Genomic DNA, 21,477 nt, shown 5'->3' on the forward strand with positions numbered 1-21,477 from the left:
ATCTCCCTGTTTTCTTTTTATAAATATTCATGACGCGCTCTCAATGGAGAAACGACTGCTTTTGTTACTTTTGTAAAAACAATTTTCTAGAAAAGTGAAATTAAACTGTTTTAAATATAGATTTTATACACTATTTTAAAAAGTACAGTAATGAATTTTCAAACATGTTTTAACTAAAACAAAGCAAGTAACAGTGAAGACAATATGTTTAATCCTTCATCCCAAAACATTAGTTGCTAGATCTACAGATGTCCACAAATAAATAGGACATTTATTCTAAAACATAAAACTTAATGTCAATAAGTTTAGTTGTTGGACTGTTTTAGTAATCCCTTTTTTAGAAAAATCATGCTATACCGGTATTCATGACTTACTACATAGCAACAGACAATAGCTCATAAGTTCTCATTTCCATAGTTGTACAAAATATAGATAATAACTTCATATTATTTAAACTAATTAATGTACTAAATTGAAAGAAACAAAGATAACAGTAATCAAAAAGATCTTTAAAACTTGTAAGTCTTAATTGTATAAAAAATAATGTACACATACATTTTGTTATGTATTATCTATATCTTATGTTTTCACTCATACACAGACACTAGTAAATATTAAATGAGCACTGCATGACTGACTCGCTATGAATGACATTAGGTACTCAGTTCTGTGAAACACACTCTTAGTGTTGAGGCTTTTATTATTGGTATAAAAATAGACAAGTACAAACTAACACAACACCTGAAGCTGCATGCAAGCTAATGTTTATCTTATTGACATTTACATCGCATATATGAATTTTCATCTTATTCTGAATTTCATTTTCTTATAATAATTTTATTTCACCATAAATATTATCTTTTTTTTATTTTATTATAATAAATTACAACTAATTATTTTCCTAATTAATTTCCCTTAATAATTTTTCTTTTTGACTTCAACTTCAATTCATAAATTAAAAAAATTCCGCCATTAAAAACCCAGATAAGTAAATATCACTACATTTATAGAAATAACTATCATTCAACCCAAATTTGATGCATACTGTATAATATAAGTTTTTATAGTTAATATATATTTTAAAACTTGTTTATGAACATTTTATATCTAGGCACAAAGAAACTACTCTTTGATTAGTGGTAACTCATGCCTTAATTCCTTTCTTTTTTTAATACATACTTAATTAAAATTTAACAATTAGTAAATGCATGCAGAGCACATAAGAGCAAAAGGTAAAGAAAACTGATTCAAATCAGCAATAGAAAGCTCTCTTAAAGAAGTAGAAAACACTAATGTGAACAATTTGAAACAGAATGTTTAAAATAAAGCAGGCTAAAAGTTTTTTGTTTTTTTTTTTTACAACAGAAAAGGTGGCAAACACTAAACAAGATGTCCAACCTGCAGTTTCCTGCGTAAACGATGCTTCAATGTTTAGAAAAAGACAAGTCAAAATTAGAAATTTGAGAGAAAGTTTAATTAGAAAAAAATTACTAAAAAATGTAATCAAATTAAAAAAAAAAAGTTAAAGGGAAGTAATTTAGTGACTGTCTATTTTATATGAGTTATGTACCCTGATATTGTGATATAGAATGGATGTGTTGTTGAAGAAGAAAGATAAATGTCTTTTACCCTTACCTTAAGTTTTGTTATTCCCTCTTGAGTTGACATAGGGCCATTTAATTCTTTAACTAGTGTAGAGCCTAAATACTGTGGAAAAGGAAACATATCTGATGTTACACAGTCAAACAATTCTAGACTTCTTAAAGAACAAGTTCAACATTAGAATTATTTTTTAACGAAGATTTTTCACCTCTTCCATGTTGAGACAGGGTAATAAAAATGTCTAAAGCCACACTTACATGAGCAGTATAGTTACAGCAGCCTTTGATTAGGATTTCAGGCTTGTGTCTCCACTGTTTAATGGCACCAGTGTAGTGCATCAGGTGTGGGGCACGGATGTGGATTGTATCGTCCCTTATGCTACGTCCCTGGAAGTGGATATTGGACAGTCAATTATATTTTACAAATTGTATCGTCCCTTATGCTACGTCCCTGGAAGTGGATATTGGACAGTCAATTATATTTTACAAATTGTATCGTCCCTTATGCTACGTCCCTGGAAGTGGATATTGGACAGTCAATTATATTTTACAAATTGTATCGTCCCTTATGCTACGTCCCTGGAAGTGGATATTGGTCAGTCAATTATATTTTACAAATTGTATCGTCCCTTATGCTACGTCCCTGAAAGTGGATATTGGTCAGTTACAAAGTTACATGAGAAATGAATATAATCAGATATCAAATGCCAGGAAGATGGAGCCTGCTACATAATCAGATTTTACAAGTCTATTATGAGTAATTTAATTAAACACGATTTCTGAGTCCACCTAGCTCTGACTGGTACTTGTCTCAAGTTAGGTAAAGGTAGCTTGGCATAGTTCTCACCGCACCATCCCTTAATGCTGTAGTCAAGAAACAGATGAACTCTACTTATTCTGCCCTATGGATTGACAGGTCCTAAAGGGGAACTTTATATCAAAGCCTTTAAGTTTAGATTAATTTTATATCTGAAAGACAACATCTGTAATGTATCAATGCTTACCTGAGCAGGTGAACTTGGATTAGAATTATCAAAATCAATAAGGTTTCCTTGGACCAGGTCAGAATCACTTCCAGCGTCAGAAACTTTAGAGCGGACTCCTGTGTAATCTCTGTACAAGTCTACGTGGTCAAATGGAGACTTAGGACCACCCAGACTTTCTAAGCTTGGTAGTCTTGTTCTAGCCTATCAAAAGATGGTTTACTTTTTTGTCAAATTATAAAGGTACATAGGGAATGGAAATAGAGATGGCACTGACAATTTGAAACAATTTAAATTTTACAGTGTAAATTAAAACAAATACTATAGTTAGATTTTCCAATTTATGTCTTAGATACTAGTTCCAGCACATATATAATATGGCAGGTTACAGGCTTTTCATGATAACGGAATACTTTCTCAACTGCTAAAGTAAATGCAGTATTAATGTTTGTGAAACTCTAGTTTTAAATTTTTTTAAACTTCTATAAATGTATGACAGCTCTTAAATAACAAAATATCCAGATATGTTAAAAGTCACTAAATAAAACTTACTGGGCTAGTGGATGTATCCACCCTCCTCTCTCCTAATGAGGCAAGGATTCTTTTTCTGTGACCTATTGATGTTATATCTAAAACCTGAAACATTATTAAACAACAAAGATTAGCATATATCTTCAAAACCATATGAACTCTCTATAAGGATAATTAGTTGATCACAGAATTAAACTATCTCTATAGTAGAAATTATTTTTGAAAGCTCTAAATAAGGCAAATATAACAAGCACCAGTTGCTGAATAAAGTAATAATTGTTTTTAACGGCTGCTTACTGTAACAAGTTCCAGCTCCCAAATTTTAATAACTCTGTCCATGGAATCATATTTGTGAGACATGAATGTATCAAAGTAATAATCTAATCTAAGTGATCCAAGCCATTCTGCCACAGTATGGGGGAGATTTGAAGGATCTGGTGTAAGGGAAATAACCATTAATTCACTTGATAAATCTTAAAAGATGAATTACCTTATCCTGATAGCTAACTTTATATTTAGTTGAAGCAAAACAATTAAAATATGCTGATATAAATCGGAGATAAATTCCATACTAATAACCTTTGACATAATTGAGATTTATTTAGTTTAATAATAAATTCTACTAGCATATTATAAAGATAAAATAAAGAATCATAAATATAGGCAAACAGCTTAAACTCTTTAAACCTGATACCTATTATAAAGTAGCTAAGTATATTCACAACAGTATTTGGAAAATTGTTTTTCTAAACTATAGGCCTAATTAAAATGAAATAAGATTAGAAAATAAATTGAAATTACCAATAGGGTGAAGCTTAGACAGCTTGGCTGCAGCTTCTAGGATAGCCTTGCGATGTGATCCATCACCTATTCCAATAATTATTAGATCCTGGTCCTCAAGGATGCCCCCACCCTAGAATTTACAGTCAAACAGAATAAATGAGCTAGACATGAGATTACTTTGTAGACATTAGCAAAAACAAAGTATTTATAAATATGAAAGCAAAATTAATTATTGTAGTTTTAACATTTAAGGAGTTTGAAATTAAGATGAACATTTTGACATTACACTAAAGCAAAGATAACGATTGTAGTTTCAAAACTTAAGGAAATTATGATAAACATTTTGACATTACACCAGCATTTTACAGTTTAATTCTAGAATAAAATAAGATAATCAGTGTCAAGGAAGTTTGGAATGTGCTTGAAGTGTGAAAACACATCTGATAGATTGCCTTAATTTCCAAAAGGAAGAGCTCTTGTAGGGGTAAGTTAAAGACAACTATTCAACCATGTTTATATAAATGTATACAAGAAGACATCCTAGTAGTATAGTTCCAATTGTAATCAGTATGTCAGTGAGTCACTCACCAGGAAATCAGTGTCATCAAATCCATTAGCCACCAAGGTATTCTCATACTGTGGGAGTCCTACATCAGACAGCCACTCTCCCACACTTTGGATCTTATTCTCACCTAGACAAATGGAAGAAACTTTTTCAATTGGCTTGTAGCCGTGGTGTAATTAGGCTTCTTTTTTGTTTTATTTTACTAATCTTGTGTACAGTTTTAACAATAAAAGGTGGCCAAAAAACCCATTTATTTGACAAGGAAACACAATTATTTACAAAAAGTAAACAGGTTTTGGATCATTTAAAGTATGTATGATGTACATCAACAAATTATAGAAAAGACAGTTGAAACAGATTAATTAAAAGTTACTGTAATTTATATATTTTCAGTTCAAATTGAAGTTATAAAACAGATAAACAAAATGTAACCTATACTTTATTTTTCCTTTAACAAATAATCTTACTGGAGATAAACATTTTTTTAATATCTACACTATACATCCTAATAAAAATTCTACTAAAAATAAAATTGCTGTAAAGAGAAAATAAAACAATACTTAGTACTTTGTATTTAAGTATTTAAACATATAGTATTCCTAGGCAATACTTATGATGTAAGTAATATGTGAGTGCTTGACAAGAGCAGTTGAATGATAAATACTAAACGAACTTCATTTATTTGAAGGTTAGTGACTTCAGTCTCCTCCATATAGTGTGCACACAGTACACCCCACAGCAATGTGCTTCAAGGTGTGAAGAGGATTAATAATAATAAGTACCCCCCTTCCCAACATCTTATAAATGTAAATGATTTCACTGTTCTACTCCATACAAAAGACACATACACCATGTCACAGACCTTAACATACATTTCTTATAATGATAAGAGTCAAATTTAAATTATTATCAAGTATACAATATATAGAAAACATGTATTAAATAAGTACAGAAATTAATACTCAAACAGTTTATAAATGCTACAAATGAAATCAAATTATACAAGCAAAAATTAGTCCATGTTAAGTCACACAGCCTTGACACCATTATAAAACAGACAAATGGACAACATATACTAATACCTTTTTTACCCGATGAAAGAAACTTGTTGAAATTTGCTTCATGCTCACGTATGAAAACAGACTCTCTTCCGAGGCTTACACCGAATTCCGCAAAGGTTGCATTGATCTAATAGGGAGAACATGCAATAATATAATGCTAACAAATCCACAGGCCATGCAAAAGTCAAGGATGATAGAGTGAGTTATGTTCATGCAGTCCCTCGGAAACTTCCATGAATACGTGATTGCTTTACTTATTGTTTTCAAACTGTATGTACATTATGCAGGGGTTATGAAATGACAGGCGCATGAATACGTTAAAAACCAAAGAATTTATCTACTGGAAATCTGTTTCCAGGAAATGAACCAGGGGCTTAAACACAGGGGGAGGCTATTATTGTGAAGATGTTTCTCTGATTACAAATGAAAAATGTAGGCTGCGTCTGTGATAGCATTAGAAAATAATGCTCCAGCCTTCCTTAACTGAAATTAGATGTCAATCACAATACAATGAATCAGTTTTTTCTAACTTAATCAATGGGTCTTAGAGAATAAAAAAAAACAATTATAAAATCACGGACAAAGAGATCTATGTCTGTTCTGGTTAAAGTTTTTGTATCTGCTGATCATACAACTGAATCCCTGGTTTAACTGGGTATGCCTTCAAATGTACATACATTTGCTGTGGCGATTAAAGGATCTATAAGGTATTTACTCTCCACCCGCCCACTGCAGCAGGTGAGGTCTACAGTTATTTTAATTGATTGTACACAATGTTTTACAAACTGCATTAACATGTAAGGTCCTCATCCCTGTTATCTAGGTCTAGGCATTAACACTCAAAATGATTGTAAAAAAATTAATTAAAGATGGGTTAAAATCTCATTCCCCTTGGGTTAAAATATCATTCCCCAGAAATCAAATACTGGATTCTTGCACTTAGAAAGCACAAACTATCACAGCTTATAATATACGTGATATTTCTAGAACGGGTGCCATGAAATACCTCAACAAATGCAATTAAACAGTCTATTTAGTAGAGTATTAAACAATGACTATCAAACTGTTGTGACTAGTAACAAAAACAACTAGGTGAGTAGCAGCCTTGAATCATTTATATTTGTAGTTGAAATCATTCAAACCTTAAACTTGCCTGAATCTACATGTTTTTAGATTTATAAGATGGCAGTTGATAATTTTACCAATGTATACATCTCTTACAGAAGAGAAGGAGTTGGAAAAAAGCTAGGGCAGCACAGCAGGAATTGTTATTTTGATAAGTAATTCTATGCATTGAATATCTTAAATGTAGATAAATATTTATGATTGACATAAATGCATTTATATCAATATATTAGTACCTTATTCTTGTACACAAAAAAAAAATTAATTGACAGTACTAAAATAAGATGATTTATCAAAGAGTGTATTTCGCTTAGCAAATAGTTTTTGAGAAGTATTTATTGTGTCCCTTTACATGTGTTCATCCCAACTGAGTTTTTGAGAAGTATTTATTATGTCCCTTTACATGTGTTCATCCCATCATTACTAAACAAAGTGATCCACAGTTGACATTGTTGCACTGTTTCTTCTAAATTCAAACCAGTTTTAATTACTTACACTCAGTTTCATCCTAGAGCCGAATCACAACAGTATTATATTGGAAACTATGTTAAAATATATGGATGTTGTACCCTTTTAACACCATTTTATTGTCAATTTAATAACCTTTTACTGAATTTTGGCCAAATGAGTATAGAAAGTTTGAAGGAAACTTTTTCATGCTGTTTTTTTTTTAACATTTATTAAAAAACTGAAACTATTATGTGAAAAAAAATCATTCAATCTATAAAATAAAAACTATTTTGAAAAGAACAAAAATCTACATAGTTACAGGAGAATTTGTGAACTTATTGTCCTGATTCACCATTTCCACGCATGCACAACAGGCCTCATGTAGTTGAGGAGGAAAGTGTTATGTAACTGTAGTTTAGAATAGTCTTACAAAGATTTTAGTTTGTGGTAAATGTACGGTTATCTTGTGTCAGCATGCAAAAAGTAACAGAATTTAGTCAGAAAAGTTTTAGTTTTGGTTTTAAAATACCAAGATGCAATACTATAACAAACGCATTGCAAAATGAACAAATCCCATTGGTATTATGAAATGTATACCTTTAGAAGATAATAGGTGCTCTATTTGTGCTTCAAAGAGAGCATAATCCCCAGAGGAACTGATTCTACCACCATAACTTGAGATTATTTCTGCTATCTAGAACATGGGCGGATGGATGAAAGCAGGGAGAGGTGGTGGGGTGACATTATTATGGAGCAAATAAAAAACATGAAATGGCAAGATGAAAGGATAATTGTGCAGTAGATAAGAAGGCATGAGTGACAACACTAGAAAATGACAGTGGATGATACCGTCGATGAAAGTGTAAACGAAATGGGAATTTTTTATTTAGACACAAGATAAAAATAATACACTTCTTCAAAATTTTATTTTTTAACCTTCACTGTATGTCATGATTTATTACCCTAGGGGCCTGGCATGGGTAAAATCCACCCATACACATTTTTATAGAGAAAAAAAATGAAACTTTAGAGAAGACTGATAAAAAGAATAGATAACCATTGCTGAATAGATCTATTTTGGTATTTGGGGGAGCTTGAGAAGTGTGACATGGCAACCTTTTTATAATGTCTTAAAATAAATAAAAAGATTAAAAATCATATTAAATTTTGGCAGGAGGAGAGTTTGAAATTTGTGCCATTAGATATTTAGTGGATCAGGGATCTGGTAAAATGTGACTTTTTGGGAGTTGTGGGGTGAAAATCACATAGGGTGGCAGCTGCATAACCAATCTATGTACAACCCCTAAAGTTCATATTTCTACCTTGTTAAGTTGTTTGTATATGGTAGGTGCTACAATGAGCACATTTTGCAATAATGCCTGTATTTCATTTGATGGATTTTCCTTCATATTTTTCAAGGAATGCCTTACATATGGCTGATAAGTGATGTTCTTTGTATTAGATGTGATCACCTGCATTTTAATATCTAAAATAAAATCAACATATAATGAATGGTAGTATTGGTCATTTGACTTGGAATTTGCCCATTAAAATCATTGTGAATGGGAAGAGCACCCAAACTTTAAATGCTACTGAACTGCAATAGAAATGGGTCTATTTTGCCAAGACTAGACATTTTTTATTACAGTAAATTGTTAATGCCATGCTTATTTGCTTTGATTGTGCTTGAAAGAATAATTTGTTATGCTATTTCTGGGATCAAAGTGCAGGCTGTGACAATACATCCAAATCCTTTAATTTTACTATTTGAATATTGAATTTTCTTAATGTTCATCTAATCACATTTGGTTGACAACTTACATCCTACAACTGGAAGTAAGCAAGTTAAAGAAGTTGTGTATAGATATACTTCAACTACTGCCCATCAATAACCCAAAAGGTAGTAGAACAGTTAGGTGTATAAAAAGCAAGTATAAGAATTATCTTCCTTGATTTACCACATAATTTAGCAGTCAAATGTTAACAGTTAAAGGTTTCAGTAATTGCCTAGTTATATTTTTTTTCTACTATAACTTTGTTTGTCAATGGGTTTTCTTCCTGAAATGTACTTATACGGATACTGATTTTTAATGGCCTATAATTTTTGTCCAAAGAAAATGCATTTTATTTTTTTGTACTGATAGTAAACATGTGGATGAAGCATATTAAAAGGCCAATATACTACACCAGGTAACGTACCGAGGGGAGACCTTTAAAATACAAATGGTTGGATTACACCCGTTACATACAGTGAAAGTTACTTTTAGAGTTTTTATCACATTTTTTGAACAGTTTGTTCAATTTAAGAAAAAGGGAAGAAAAAACTTAAGTTGAAAACTCCTCCTTACCTTGGCCCAATCATCCTCAAAAACATCATCATCAGACTTTTTTTTGTCACTCTCCTTGCCAGCTCCAATGTTGTCAATCTCAGACAGAATCTGTTAAAATATATGGGAACTATGTCATACACTTTTATAAAAATCTCGGAGAGAATCTGTTAAAATTTTTGGAAATCATATCATACACTTAAATAGCAATCTAAGAAAGTAACCGTTAAAATTCATGAAAACTATGTCATACACTTTTATAGATAACAAAGTTAAATAACTGTCACAAAGGAAGTGTTTATTGCTATGAAGTAATGCCAAGTGAGGTGGTAGACTAATTTTGTGTGAGAGAAAAAAATTATTTGCCAACCTAAAGGCAAAAACCCTTGTTATGTATGGGTAAAAATCATAGGTAAAGGAAAAAGTAACTACGGTATAGTCAAACCCTGGAGTACTAAACATAAATTTTGGAAAACTTTATTTTAATTTAATTCTGAGTTTACACACTTTATAAATCAAACAAATACCAGGATATCTCCTTTAATTACCGTGTAACCAAGTTGTCCACTTAACCTAATTGTGTGTGTGACTTACAAAACTCAGCACACGCTTGACAAAGATCACAACTGAGTGTTAAGTAAACTTGTCATATTGACTTACCTTTTCTGGATCCAGATCCTTGTCTTCCTCCATTACCGGAGCAAAGGTGGACAACGTGGATTTCCTTTTCTTCCACAAGGTGGTGACATTATTTCCACCTAGCTGGTGGGCAATATCTCGAGCCGGGCCAATCACAGAGCCTCTGAATAAACCTGAAAGTTAAACAAATGCAGTTGAGTTATGGAGTTAAACAGTGTTAATTTAAGAGAGATTTATGATGCATTTAACACTTTACATATCTTGGAACAGAGCCACCAAATGAGACTTTGAACACATCTAAAATTTAAACCAAATGGAATCAAGGTAACCTGTAGTTTTAAAAGAGATACATTGCTTTATTTACTGAAACATTTTTTATTTCTGAACAAAACTAGAAAAAAAAAAGAAGAGTAGTGTAAAGGCAAGAAAAATATTTGCCTGTGAAAAATACAAAAAGCGTCAACCAATCAAGCAAAAGCTCACAATGGCTCAGACATTTATTTCTAAATTTGAACATGGGATTCGTTATGTTTTGTTTCATTATATCCAACTGAAACTCACTTAAACTGTAGTAAAAACATTGACTTGAAAACAAGTATAATGCATTTGGTAAACACTAGCTCGATAAATTTATCTTGAAATATGTGTTAAGACTGAATTAAATCAATCAAATTATAGTTTTTTTACTCCTAGTATGATTAAACAACATCCTAGGCTTAATATATATTACAGCCTTGAAAACAAAGCAATGATTTAGCAACCATATGTTTTAACATAAATCTATTAGCATTCAGATCTTGCTAAAGCTATATAGAAAAAAAAAACAAGACAAAAGCACAAAGTGGAGCTAAGGAGGTATGCAAACAAAAATAGGGATTTTGGCACCATGAATAGAATTTAATCAGCTGACCAATGTTGTGTATGTACAAATACAATCTCACATTATTACAAAACAAATTAAGAAATATACTTAAACATGTTTTTCATTTACAAGTAAACTGAGATGACTTCATTAACAGGTGAAGTTAATAAATACATTATGATATAAATTGGTGGAATACACAGTATCTAAGATATCATCTTTAAGTGTGGTGTCAATTATCAGGTCTGTTGGTAGGTCTAATGCAGAAGAAAGTGTCTTTAAGTGTAGAGTTTAACCTCTGGTCTGCTATAGTGACAGATTTGGTAGCTAAAATAACACGAAGTGACTTGGTAGGTCTAATGCAGAAGAAAGTGTCTTTAAAGTTAGGGTTAATCCTCTGGTCTGCTATAGTAACAGATGTAGTGTCTTTAAGTTTACCATGTGGCAAACAGTAAGACAGGATCATCTCATACAGGTCTATACAGCCTGCATGCAAACACATATGTCATGTTGACCCAGGTTTATATCAGTTCTACACAGTCACATGACCAGATAGCACCCTTTAGGCTTACTTTATATCCAGGTTTACATCAGTTCTACACAGTCACATACCCAGATAGTACACTGTGGGTTTACTTTATACCCAGGTTTACATCAGTTCTACACAGTCACATACCCAGATAGTACACTGTGGGTTTACTTTATACCCAGGTTTACATCAGTTCTACACAGTCACATACCCAGATAGTACACTGTGGGTTTACTTTATACCCAGGTTTACATCAGTTCTACACAGTCACATGACCAGATAGCACCCTTTAGGCTTACTTTATATCCAGGTTTACATCAGTTCTACACAGTCACATACCCAGATAGTACACTGTGGGTTTACTTTATACCCAGGTTTACATCAGTTCTACACAGTCACATGACCAGATAGCACCCTTTAGGCTTACTTTATATCCAGGTTTACATCAGTTCTACACAGTCACATACCCAGATAGTACACTGTGGGTTTACTTTATACCCAGGTTTACATCAGTTCTACACAGTCACATACCCAGATAGTACACTGTGGGTTTACTTTATACCCAGGTTTACATCAGTTCTACACAGTCACATACCCAGATAGTACACTGTGGGTTTACTTTATACCCAGGTTTACATCAGTTCTACACAGTCACATACCCAGATAGTACACTGTGGGTTTACTTTATACCCAGGTTTACATCAGTTCTACACAGTCACATGACCAGATAGCACCCTTTAGGCTTACTTTATATCCAGGTTTACATCAGTTCTACACAGTCACATACCCAGATAGTACACTGTGGGTTTACTTTATACCCAGGTTTACATCAGTTCTACACAGTCACATACCCAGATAGTACACTGTGGGTTTACTTTATACCCAGGTTTACATCAGTTCTACACAGTCACATACCCAGATAGTACACTGTGGGTTTACTTTATACCCAGGTTTACATCAGTTCTACACAGTCACATACCCAGATAGTACACTGTGGGTTTACTTTATACCCAGGTTTACATCAGTTCTACACAGTCACATACCCAGATAGTACACTGTGGGTTTACTTTATACCCAGGTTTACATCAGTTCTACACAGTCACATGACCAGATAGCACCCTTTAGGCTTACTTTATATCCAGGTTTACATCAGTTCTACACAGTCACATACCCAGATAGTACACTGTGGGTTTACTTTATACCCAGGTTTACATCAGTTCTACACAGTCACATACCCAGATAGTACACTGTGGGTTTACTTTATACCCAGGTTTACATCAGTTCTACACAGTCACATACCCAGATAGTACACTGTGGGTTTACTTTATACCCAGGTTTACATCAGTTCTACACAGTCACATACCCAGATAGTACACTGTGGGTTTACTTTATACCCAGGTTTACATCAGTTCTACACAGTCACATACCCAGATAGTACACTGTGGGTTTACTTTATACCCAGGTTTACATCAGTTCTACACAGTCACATACCCAGATAGTACACTGTGGGTTTACTTTATACCCAGGTTTACATCAGTTCTACACAGTCACATACCCAGATAGTACACTGTGGGTTTACTTTATACCCAGGTTTACATCAGTTCTACACAGTCACATACCCAGATAGTACACTGTGGGTTTACTTTATACCCAGGTTTACATCAGTTCTACACAGTCACATACCCAGATAGTACACTGTGGGTTTACTTTATACCCAGGTTTACATCAGTTCTACACAGTCACATACCCAGATAGCACCCTTTAAGCTTACTTTATACCCAGGTTTACATCAGTTCTACACAGTCACATACCCAGATAGTACACTGTGGGTTTACTTTATACCCAGGTTTACATCAGTTCTACACAGTCACATGACCAGATAGCACCCTTTAGGCTTACTTTATATCCAGGTTTACATCAGTTCTACACAGTCACATACCCAGATAGTACACTGTGGGTTTACTTTATACCCAGGTTTACATCAGTTCTACACAGTCACATACCCAGATAGTACACTGTGGGTTTACTTTATACCCAGGTTTACATCAGTTCTACACAGTCACATACCCAGATAGTACACTGTGGGTTTACTTTATACCCAGGTTTACATCAGTTCTACACAGTCACATACCCAGATAGTACACTGTGGGTTTACTTTATACCCAGGTTTACATCAGTTCTACACAGTCACATACCCAGATAGTACACTGTGGGTTTACTTTATACCCAGGTTTACATCAGTTCTACACAGTCACATACCCAGATAGTACACTGTGGGTTTACTTTATACCCAGGTTTACATCAGTTCTACACAGTCACATACCCAGATAGTACACTGTGGGTTTACTTTATACCCAGGTTTACATCAGTTCTACACAGTCACATACCCAGATAGTACACTGTGGGTTTACTTTATACCCAGGTTTACATCAGTTCTACACAGTCACATACCCAGATAGTACACTGTGGGTTTACTTTATACCCAGGTTTACATCAGTTCTACACAGTCACATACCCAGATAGTACACTGTGGGTTTACTTTATACCCAGGTTTACATCAGTTCTACACAGTCACATACCCAGATAGTACACTGTGGGTTTACTTTATACCCAAGTTTACATCAGTTCTACACAGTCACATACCCAGATAGTACACTGTGGGTTTACTTTATACCCAGGTTTACATCAGTTCTACACAGTCACATACCCAGATAGTACACTGTGGGTTTACTTTATACCCAGGTTTACATCAGTTCTACACAGTCACATACCCAGATAGTACACTGTGGGCTTACTTTATACCCAGGTTTACATCAGTTCTACACAGTCACATACCCAGATAGTACACTGTGGGTTTACTTTATACCCAGGTTTACATCAGTTCTACACAGTCACATACCCAGATAGTACACTGTGGGTTTACTTTATACCCAGGTTTACATCAGTTCTACACAGTCACATGACCAGATAGTACACTGTGGGTTTACTTTATACCCAGGTTTACATCAGTTCTACACAGTCACATACCCAGATAGTACACTGTGGGTTTACTTTATACCCAGGTTTACATCAGTTCTACACAGTCACATACCCAGATAGTACACTGTGGGTTTACTTTATACCCAGGTTTACATCAGTTCTACACAGTCACATACCCAGATAGCACCCTTTAGGCTTACTTTATACCCAGGTTTACATCAGTACTACACAGTCACATGACCAGATAGTACACTGTGGGTTTACTTTATACCCAGGTTTACATCAGTACTACACAGTCACATGACCAGATAGCACCCTTTAGGCTTACTTTATACCCAGGTTTACATCAGTTCTACACAGTCACATACCCAGATAGTACACTGTGGGTTTACTTTATACCCAGGTTTACATCAGTTCTACACAGTCACATACCCAGATAGTACACTGTGGGTTTACTTTATACCCAGGTTTACATCAGTTCTACACAGTCACATACCCAGATAGCACCCTTTAAGCTTACTTTATACCCATCATTAACATTTTTTTAGTTTTGCAGATTTACTGTGTGGCGTAAATAAAACTTATCATTCACATAAACCAAGCAACTGAAAGATGTAAAACAAAAACAGTGCTAGTAAAACATTCAATAAATAGCAGTGAAGCCACAAGGAGACATGGTGGGGGGATGATGAGGAATGGGGGTGGGGTGGAATTGAGTTATGGAGTAGCCCCCTCACATTCCCTCCCCCATGCACCCTCCATAAATTCATTGAGACTCTCAGAGTTAATCCACTGCTTATAAATGAATTGTTACATCAAGCTTCAGTTCAATCTATGTATACTTAAACAAATAGAGGTGTATAAGAATCTTTTTCAGCACAAGAGTTTGATTATGTTTCTTTTGCTCTTAGGATAATTTACTTTTCGGGAAATCCCATTGATCTAATGTCAATAGTGCAACAAATTGAAGTATACAACCTTCCCCTGCTGCATGAGTTAGGAATGCAGACAAAGAACCAAAGAGCAGTGGAGCTGATTCATTAGGTGTGCCACACCCTATCAAATAATTCCTGGCAACATTGGACGGATGAGGAGAGGGGAAAAAAAATCTAGCAGTGGGATGGGGTCGACCCTGCTTAGACAGCCGAGATCCATTCAACTAGGGCTGCCATCACGTGACGTGACGACATTCCACAGACAGAATACTCTGGAATCTACATCGTATACAGGCGCGTATCAATCTCTAGGTTTGAAGGGTAGCAACTTCATACAGCAGATTTTGTTTTTCATAAGTTGTCTTTCTTAATATATGTATCCTAAACATTATTGTTAAAAACAGTATGTATAACCAAGAACAAAATAGTCAACGGTCAAGATACACGCGCAATAAAAACAGAAGAATTAAGTATATAGATCAAATCATTATGTACAGGCAAAAAAAAAAAAAAAAAAAAAAAAAAAAAAAAAAAAAAAAAAAAAAAAAACATGTAAAAATACATGTAGAGACAAAGAGATAAAGCAAGCCGTTAATAGATAAGTGGTCTAAAATTTTCACATAAATGACATCTAAGAAACGTAAACGCATTTAATGTACATTTTAAAAAAATTATGAAAAGTTAAGAAAACCGAATCTGATATTAATATTAAGAAACAATGAATTATAACACCAAAAACGTGTGCGCAATAGTCCAGTGGTTAATAGAACACTGACAACATACTTCAGTGTATCTCAGATGTACATCCTTGATGAATACGATAGTAAGTTAATAAACTGTCAAAAGAATAGCTTCACTACTAACGAGTTGTAACCAGTGATGCAGATACATTGAGGGGGGGGGGGGGCGGGGTGGTTTGCCGTTATACATAAAGAAAACGGGGGATATGGAAGGGCTACATCACAAGTCAGTTACTCTTAGTATGTATAACAACCTTGCCATATTACATCACACGTCTCTTATCGCTATCCGACCCATCAAAAAAAAAAAAATCCAGCACATCACCCACACGTAGCCGGGTTAAGGTCACCTCAGGTCACAATTATCAGCTCTGTAGCGGGTCTCGCTATGAAGACGCAACACTTAGCGTTGGAGTTACAGGTGAACACGTTACAATGGCTCGGAGCTGGTCATGCGGTTAACACTACACTAAAGGGTACGATGTGAAGGGGAAAACACGATATACTTGAACTAGCTTACTGTACTAGTTTGATGCAGGCCAGGGGGAAATAACTAATACAGCAACCTAAATGTTGGACAAGGGCGAATAACTCTAATCCAAGTTAAATGTAAAAGAAGGGAGAATACAACTACGAGTTGGATGTAAAACATCGGGAAATTAAATACTGTACAATTAAAAAGTTGATCGAGGGGAAATTACTGTACACGATACGTGTGGAACGAGGGGAGAATAACTAATGTACACAACGTGGAACGAGGGGGAATAACTACTGCACATGATAAATGTGGAACGAGGGGGAATAACTACTGTACACAACGTGGAACGAGGGGGAATAACTACTGTACATGATAAATGTGGAACGAGGGGGAATAACTACTGCACATGATAAATGTGGAACGAGGGGGAATAACTACTGCACATGATAAATGTGGAACGAGGGGGAATAACTACTGTACATGATAAATGTGGAACGAGGGGGAATAGCTACTGTACATGATAAATGTGGAACGGAGGGGATTACTACTGTACGAGTTAGATGTATAACAACGGGAAATATCTACTGTCAAAGTTAGACGTGGGACAAGAGAAAATAACTTCTTAACACGTCAGATGTATGACAAAGAGCTAACACAAATAACTAGAGCTACTTTAAACGTTTAAATCAACGTGGGATAACGCTACAGTTGCTCAATCCAAATAAAAATGTTTAATACAAAAATACACAAAGAATACTAAGCTTGGCAGGAGTACAACTGTACACAGCGCCTGTAACTGAATATACCTGGCCATAGTATTTAAAGATTATAATTGCACGATCTAAAAAAATACAATACAAAATATAAACCATACAAGTTGAAAGACTGTAAGAAACTTGTTAAAAATAGAAATACTGTAACTGCGATAGACACTGTGATAGGGTGTAAAAAATAAATGCACTGTAAGCATGATAAATCTACAAAAAGCACGATAAATCCAGAAATAAGCACTGTAAATCCACAATAATCCTAAGAATTTTCCTTCACCTTAAAATCTCATTTTTTTTTTAAAGAAACGTATTTCATTTTTCGCAAGAAAATACGAAATCCATAATCACTGGCATCCATATTTGAACACGATATTATTCCAATTTGTTTTTCATGTTATCAGTTTCCAACACATCCTAAACACAAACCAAATTCTGGTTTCAGAAAACAAAAGATTCAACTCTATACACTGGACAAATTCTAGTTTTAGAAAAACAAAGATGTAACCCTTATACAATGCCGAAATACTTGTTTTAGAAAAAAACGATCAAACCATTAAAAAAAATTAATTGACATTTAAAATCGAGGCAACAGCCCGCAAGCTCCTAAATTGCCAGATTGCAAATCCCCACAACACTTACACGCTGCCCTGAAGGAAAGAGATGAAGTGTCCCGCGAGAAGGCATGTTTCGAGGCGTACCATCCTCCCCATTCAATAGATACCCGATTCTGATTTCCCACTGCCCTGATATCTCTCTAAGCGTCACACACTTGCCTGACACGAACTAGCGAATTCACGTCTACAACATTCGTCAGGCTAGCTCTATCTTAAAACGTAAGCACATTGAAAGAAAATGGTTATCTAGCTCTATCTTAAAACGTAAGCACATTAAAAGAAAATGGTTATACATGTTTAATAAGACAATTTTGTAAACACAACGTTAACATACCTGTAAAAATTTCTCATGTTTTAATAATAGAAACTTTGGATTTACAGTTCAATAAATAAATTAAGTACACATATATATTTTAATCTGTCTTCATGCGTATCTGCCTGCAGGTTTGTCTCTCTGCGTCGTCTATCTATCTATCTGTTTATCGTATCAATCTATAATATACGTGCATATTGTAAGTATTATATGTATATATTTCTATAATATATTTCTATATGTATAACGTAGGCAAGATAATTATAGCAGTGATGGCAAAATAAAACAAGTTAAACACGACAACTTTTCTCATGTGAAAACTTCTCTCGTTAGTTCAGTTTACCGAATTCGCTGGTATCAGATAGAGAAATGTTTAGTGCAAAGCAAACACCGGCCTGAGCATGGGAGCAGCTGATTCTAGCTGAATGCCACGGCGTAGCGAAATATTTCTTTACGGAGTGAAAATAAAAGGGGGGGGGGGGGGATATTGGGTGGTACAGCCAGTCTTCTCCATACCTCAGCGCTATCATAAACACACGGTAGTAAAATGGTGATAACGGTATCATGTATGAGATAACATGCCACGCGTCCAAACTACAAGTTCGATATTTAAACTGTGTGTTTGTTAATGCACTGGTGTATAGGGCACGACTCGATGTGTTATGATATTATAGCGCTGACACAGACAAACTTACGAACGTTTCTACATTCTTAAAATTGATTTTTATAAAAATCAATTTGTAAACAACACTTTTTATAAAGAAAAATGGCACAGCATATCTTTATAAAAAATATCCAAGCAAAGAGCAACACGATTCACTGATTATAAAATTAAATGCCTATTTATTTCCCCATGTCGAATACCAATTTATTTTCCCTATAAGAAAAAAAAAAGTTTCTCGCAAGCTTTTTTTTTTTTGCATTAGAGTGTTAAATGTCATGCCAGTTCAATGCATGCGATAGATTACCCCATTAAAGCTGCACATTAATGAACCTTCACGGGGGGGGGGGAGGCAGTAAGGGAGGGGGGATTAGAACACACAACAATAACAACCAGCGCCCAAGGGTAAATACACGTAATGGTTTCTCCCATACGACGACATAGGCAAACCTTGGACTAAAACCTTGTAAAGGAGCAGAAAGTTACCCACTGGATCCTGGCAGTACATGAAGTAGAGTTCCCTTGTTTCTGTGGCTTCGGCATATGAAGGGATAGTGAGGTCAGCTCTACGCCCAACCGAATTAACTTTCCGTCAGGTACCTATCAGAGCAGGGTGGACTCTGGACATCATACGGACTCGAGCCCGAAAACAGTGACTTTTAGGTTAGCAGTCGTACGCACTACCGCAAGACCACGCCAAATTAGTCTCGATATTTGCATATGACATTATATAGATAACAGTAACAATTAGAGCCGAGACTTTTATTTACAGGTCCGTTTAAACTAGAGGACAGTTTGTGCGTATTCAATACGTTTTAACTACCAAAGTATCAATGTAATAGTCTGGGTATGTTTTATGTCTTTGAAGGATAACCAAAGCCCGTATCTACACACTTAGATCTGCCGAGGCTTCAAATAAAAACAAACGTACGTCAGTAGACAAAAACAACAAAACCAGATATAAGAGAAGGGTTCATACAAAAAAGAAATAAAACATACACGTTTATGGTGAGCTGTTGAAAATAAGACTGAAAAGGTGAAAAAAATCTGCACTCTTTTTATTTTCGGTACAAGTGAAGAATCATACAAATGCATTTTTTAAATTCATTATTCAAGTAATTTAATGTCAGGTATAAAACAGTAGTGAAATGTTATTCTATACTTAATGTTAAAAGAACGAGTCTCCCTCTGGGTGAAGACTGGAGTTCATTAAGAAAAAGAAAAAAAAGGACTACAACCGAGGAATGCGAGGGTTATTTTATAAAGGCCAGAAACAACAACTTTGTGCACCTCTTATAAGTTAGCTTTTTACACCTTGTGCCAACACTCAATCCACTGTTGTTTTGCTGGGGTTTTTTTGTACGCTAAAATAACACATGCAAAAACTTAGTATTTTATCGCTATGCCTGAGATTTCGTTATTGTGCTTCTACGAGCCATCTTATCAGACTTTAACATTTGAATAGGATTTTTTTCTTTTAACACTCCCTCCATTATTATTTCAATGAAATCACAATAAAGGTGATTTGGATTTTCGAAATCTAATAAAATACTTAAAAAAAACTTTTTAAAAAACCACGTTTTTCTTGTGGACTAAAAAGTAGAAAATAAATTTTTCTTTTGTGCTTCCTCGAGCTGTGCAGGTTCTTGTGATGACTGACAAAAAACGTGGGTACGTTCACCATCAAATTTCCCGACCCATCTGCCCGACCCACGTTTTTTGTCAGTCATCACAAGAACCTGCTGATGACGCGTGTGGTGTGGTTGAATAAAATGCCTACTAATTCGGTCCAAATTTTAATCAATTCAAAAAAAAATTTGTGACCGAACGAAAGGATATTTTTGAAAACTTTCTTATGCAATATTGTTCTAAATTATAATATGGCAGGAATCGATTGGTACATGTTTCAAGTCGCTAAGTGGTCTGGTTGCCGAGATATGGGCCAAACATTTTTTTTTCGAGGTTTTTTGGCTTTTCCGGGAAATCCATGAAAGAAACCCGGAATTTTTTTGGCCTATGTTTATCCTCGTAACTTGCTTAACATATTTGCTTTTGGAACTAGTCCTCGATATTGCTTCGTTGAGGAGGAGATACGACTTAAAGCTGCGGACACACATCCATCCATACATTCCCAGAAATGACGAGTTAATAAACGCAATTCTCCAGAATGGAAATAGCGCTAAAAAGTTAACTAGTTTTTATGTATCGCAATAAAATACTTTTTTCGCACCCTAATCATAAGCAGACAGTCAAAACATCTCCGCGAATGCTATGCTATTATCAGCATCCCAGACTCGCAAATCGTATTAGCACAAACAAAAAAGTGCAGGCACCGCGTCTTGTAATGTTATTAGCCCGTACTCTAGCCAAGCTCGCGTCCCAGCATTGTTTCACCAGCAGGGGTGGCATTACCCGGTTCTTGCACTGCTTACTGTATAGCCTTACTGGACGGCTTACTGCATAGCATTACTGGAGGGCTTACTGCATAGTCTTACTGGAGGGCTTACTGATGGGTCTTACTGGAGGGCTTA

At 34.8% G+C, this 21,477-nt stretch overlaps 1 protein-coding gene across 8 annotated transcripts in view; it reads right to left on the reverse strand.

The window, feature by feature from the left end:
• LOC131935825 (ankyrin repeat and SAM domain-containing protein 1A) overlaps window positions 1-21,477 on the reverse strand; it is a 71,977-nt gene that overhangs the window by 17,787 nt on the left and 32,713 nt on the right. For 6 of the 8 annotated variants that reach the window (XM_059292501.1, XM_059292497.1, XM_059292500.1 and 3 more), the window contains 11 exons: window positions 10,087-10,238; window positions 9,448-9,537; window positions 5,546-5,651; window positions 4,487-4,590; window positions 3,917-4,028; window positions 3,413-3,549; window positions 3,137-3,220; window positions 2,606-2,788; window positions 1,860-1,988; window positions 1,636-1,707; window positions 1,399-1,422 (listed from right to left, as the gene is read on the reverse strand). In XM_059292501.1, coding sequence (XP_059148484.1) covers window positions 1,399-1,422; window positions 1,636-1,707; window positions 1,860-1,988; window positions 2,606-2,788; window positions 3,137-3,220; window positions 3,413-3,549; window positions 3,917-4,028; window positions 4,487-4,590; window positions 5,546-5,651; window positions 9,448-9,537; window positions 10,087-10,238 — 1,193 coding nt within the window. Of the gene's footprint in view, window positions 1-1,398; window positions 1,423-1,635; window positions 1,708-1,859; window positions 1,989-2,605; window positions 2,789-3,136; window positions 3,221-3,412; window positions 3,550-3,916; window positions 4,029-4,486; window positions 4,591-5,545; window positions 5,652-7,696; window positions 7,794-9,447; window positions 9,538-10,086; window positions 10,239-21,477 lie in introns of all 8 variants that reach the window. The other 2 variants (XM_059292494.1, XM_059292495.1) reach the window with 2 other exon arrangements.

Source organism: Physella acuta, unplaced genomic scaffold (genome assembly GCF_028476545.2).
Source record: "Physella acuta isolate Inbredline_101_S28 unplaced genomic scaffold, ASM2847654v3 ptg000161l, whole genome shotgun sequence".
Classification (NCBI taxonomy): Eukaryota; Metazoa; Mollusca; class Gastropoda; family Physidae; genus Physella; species Physella acuta.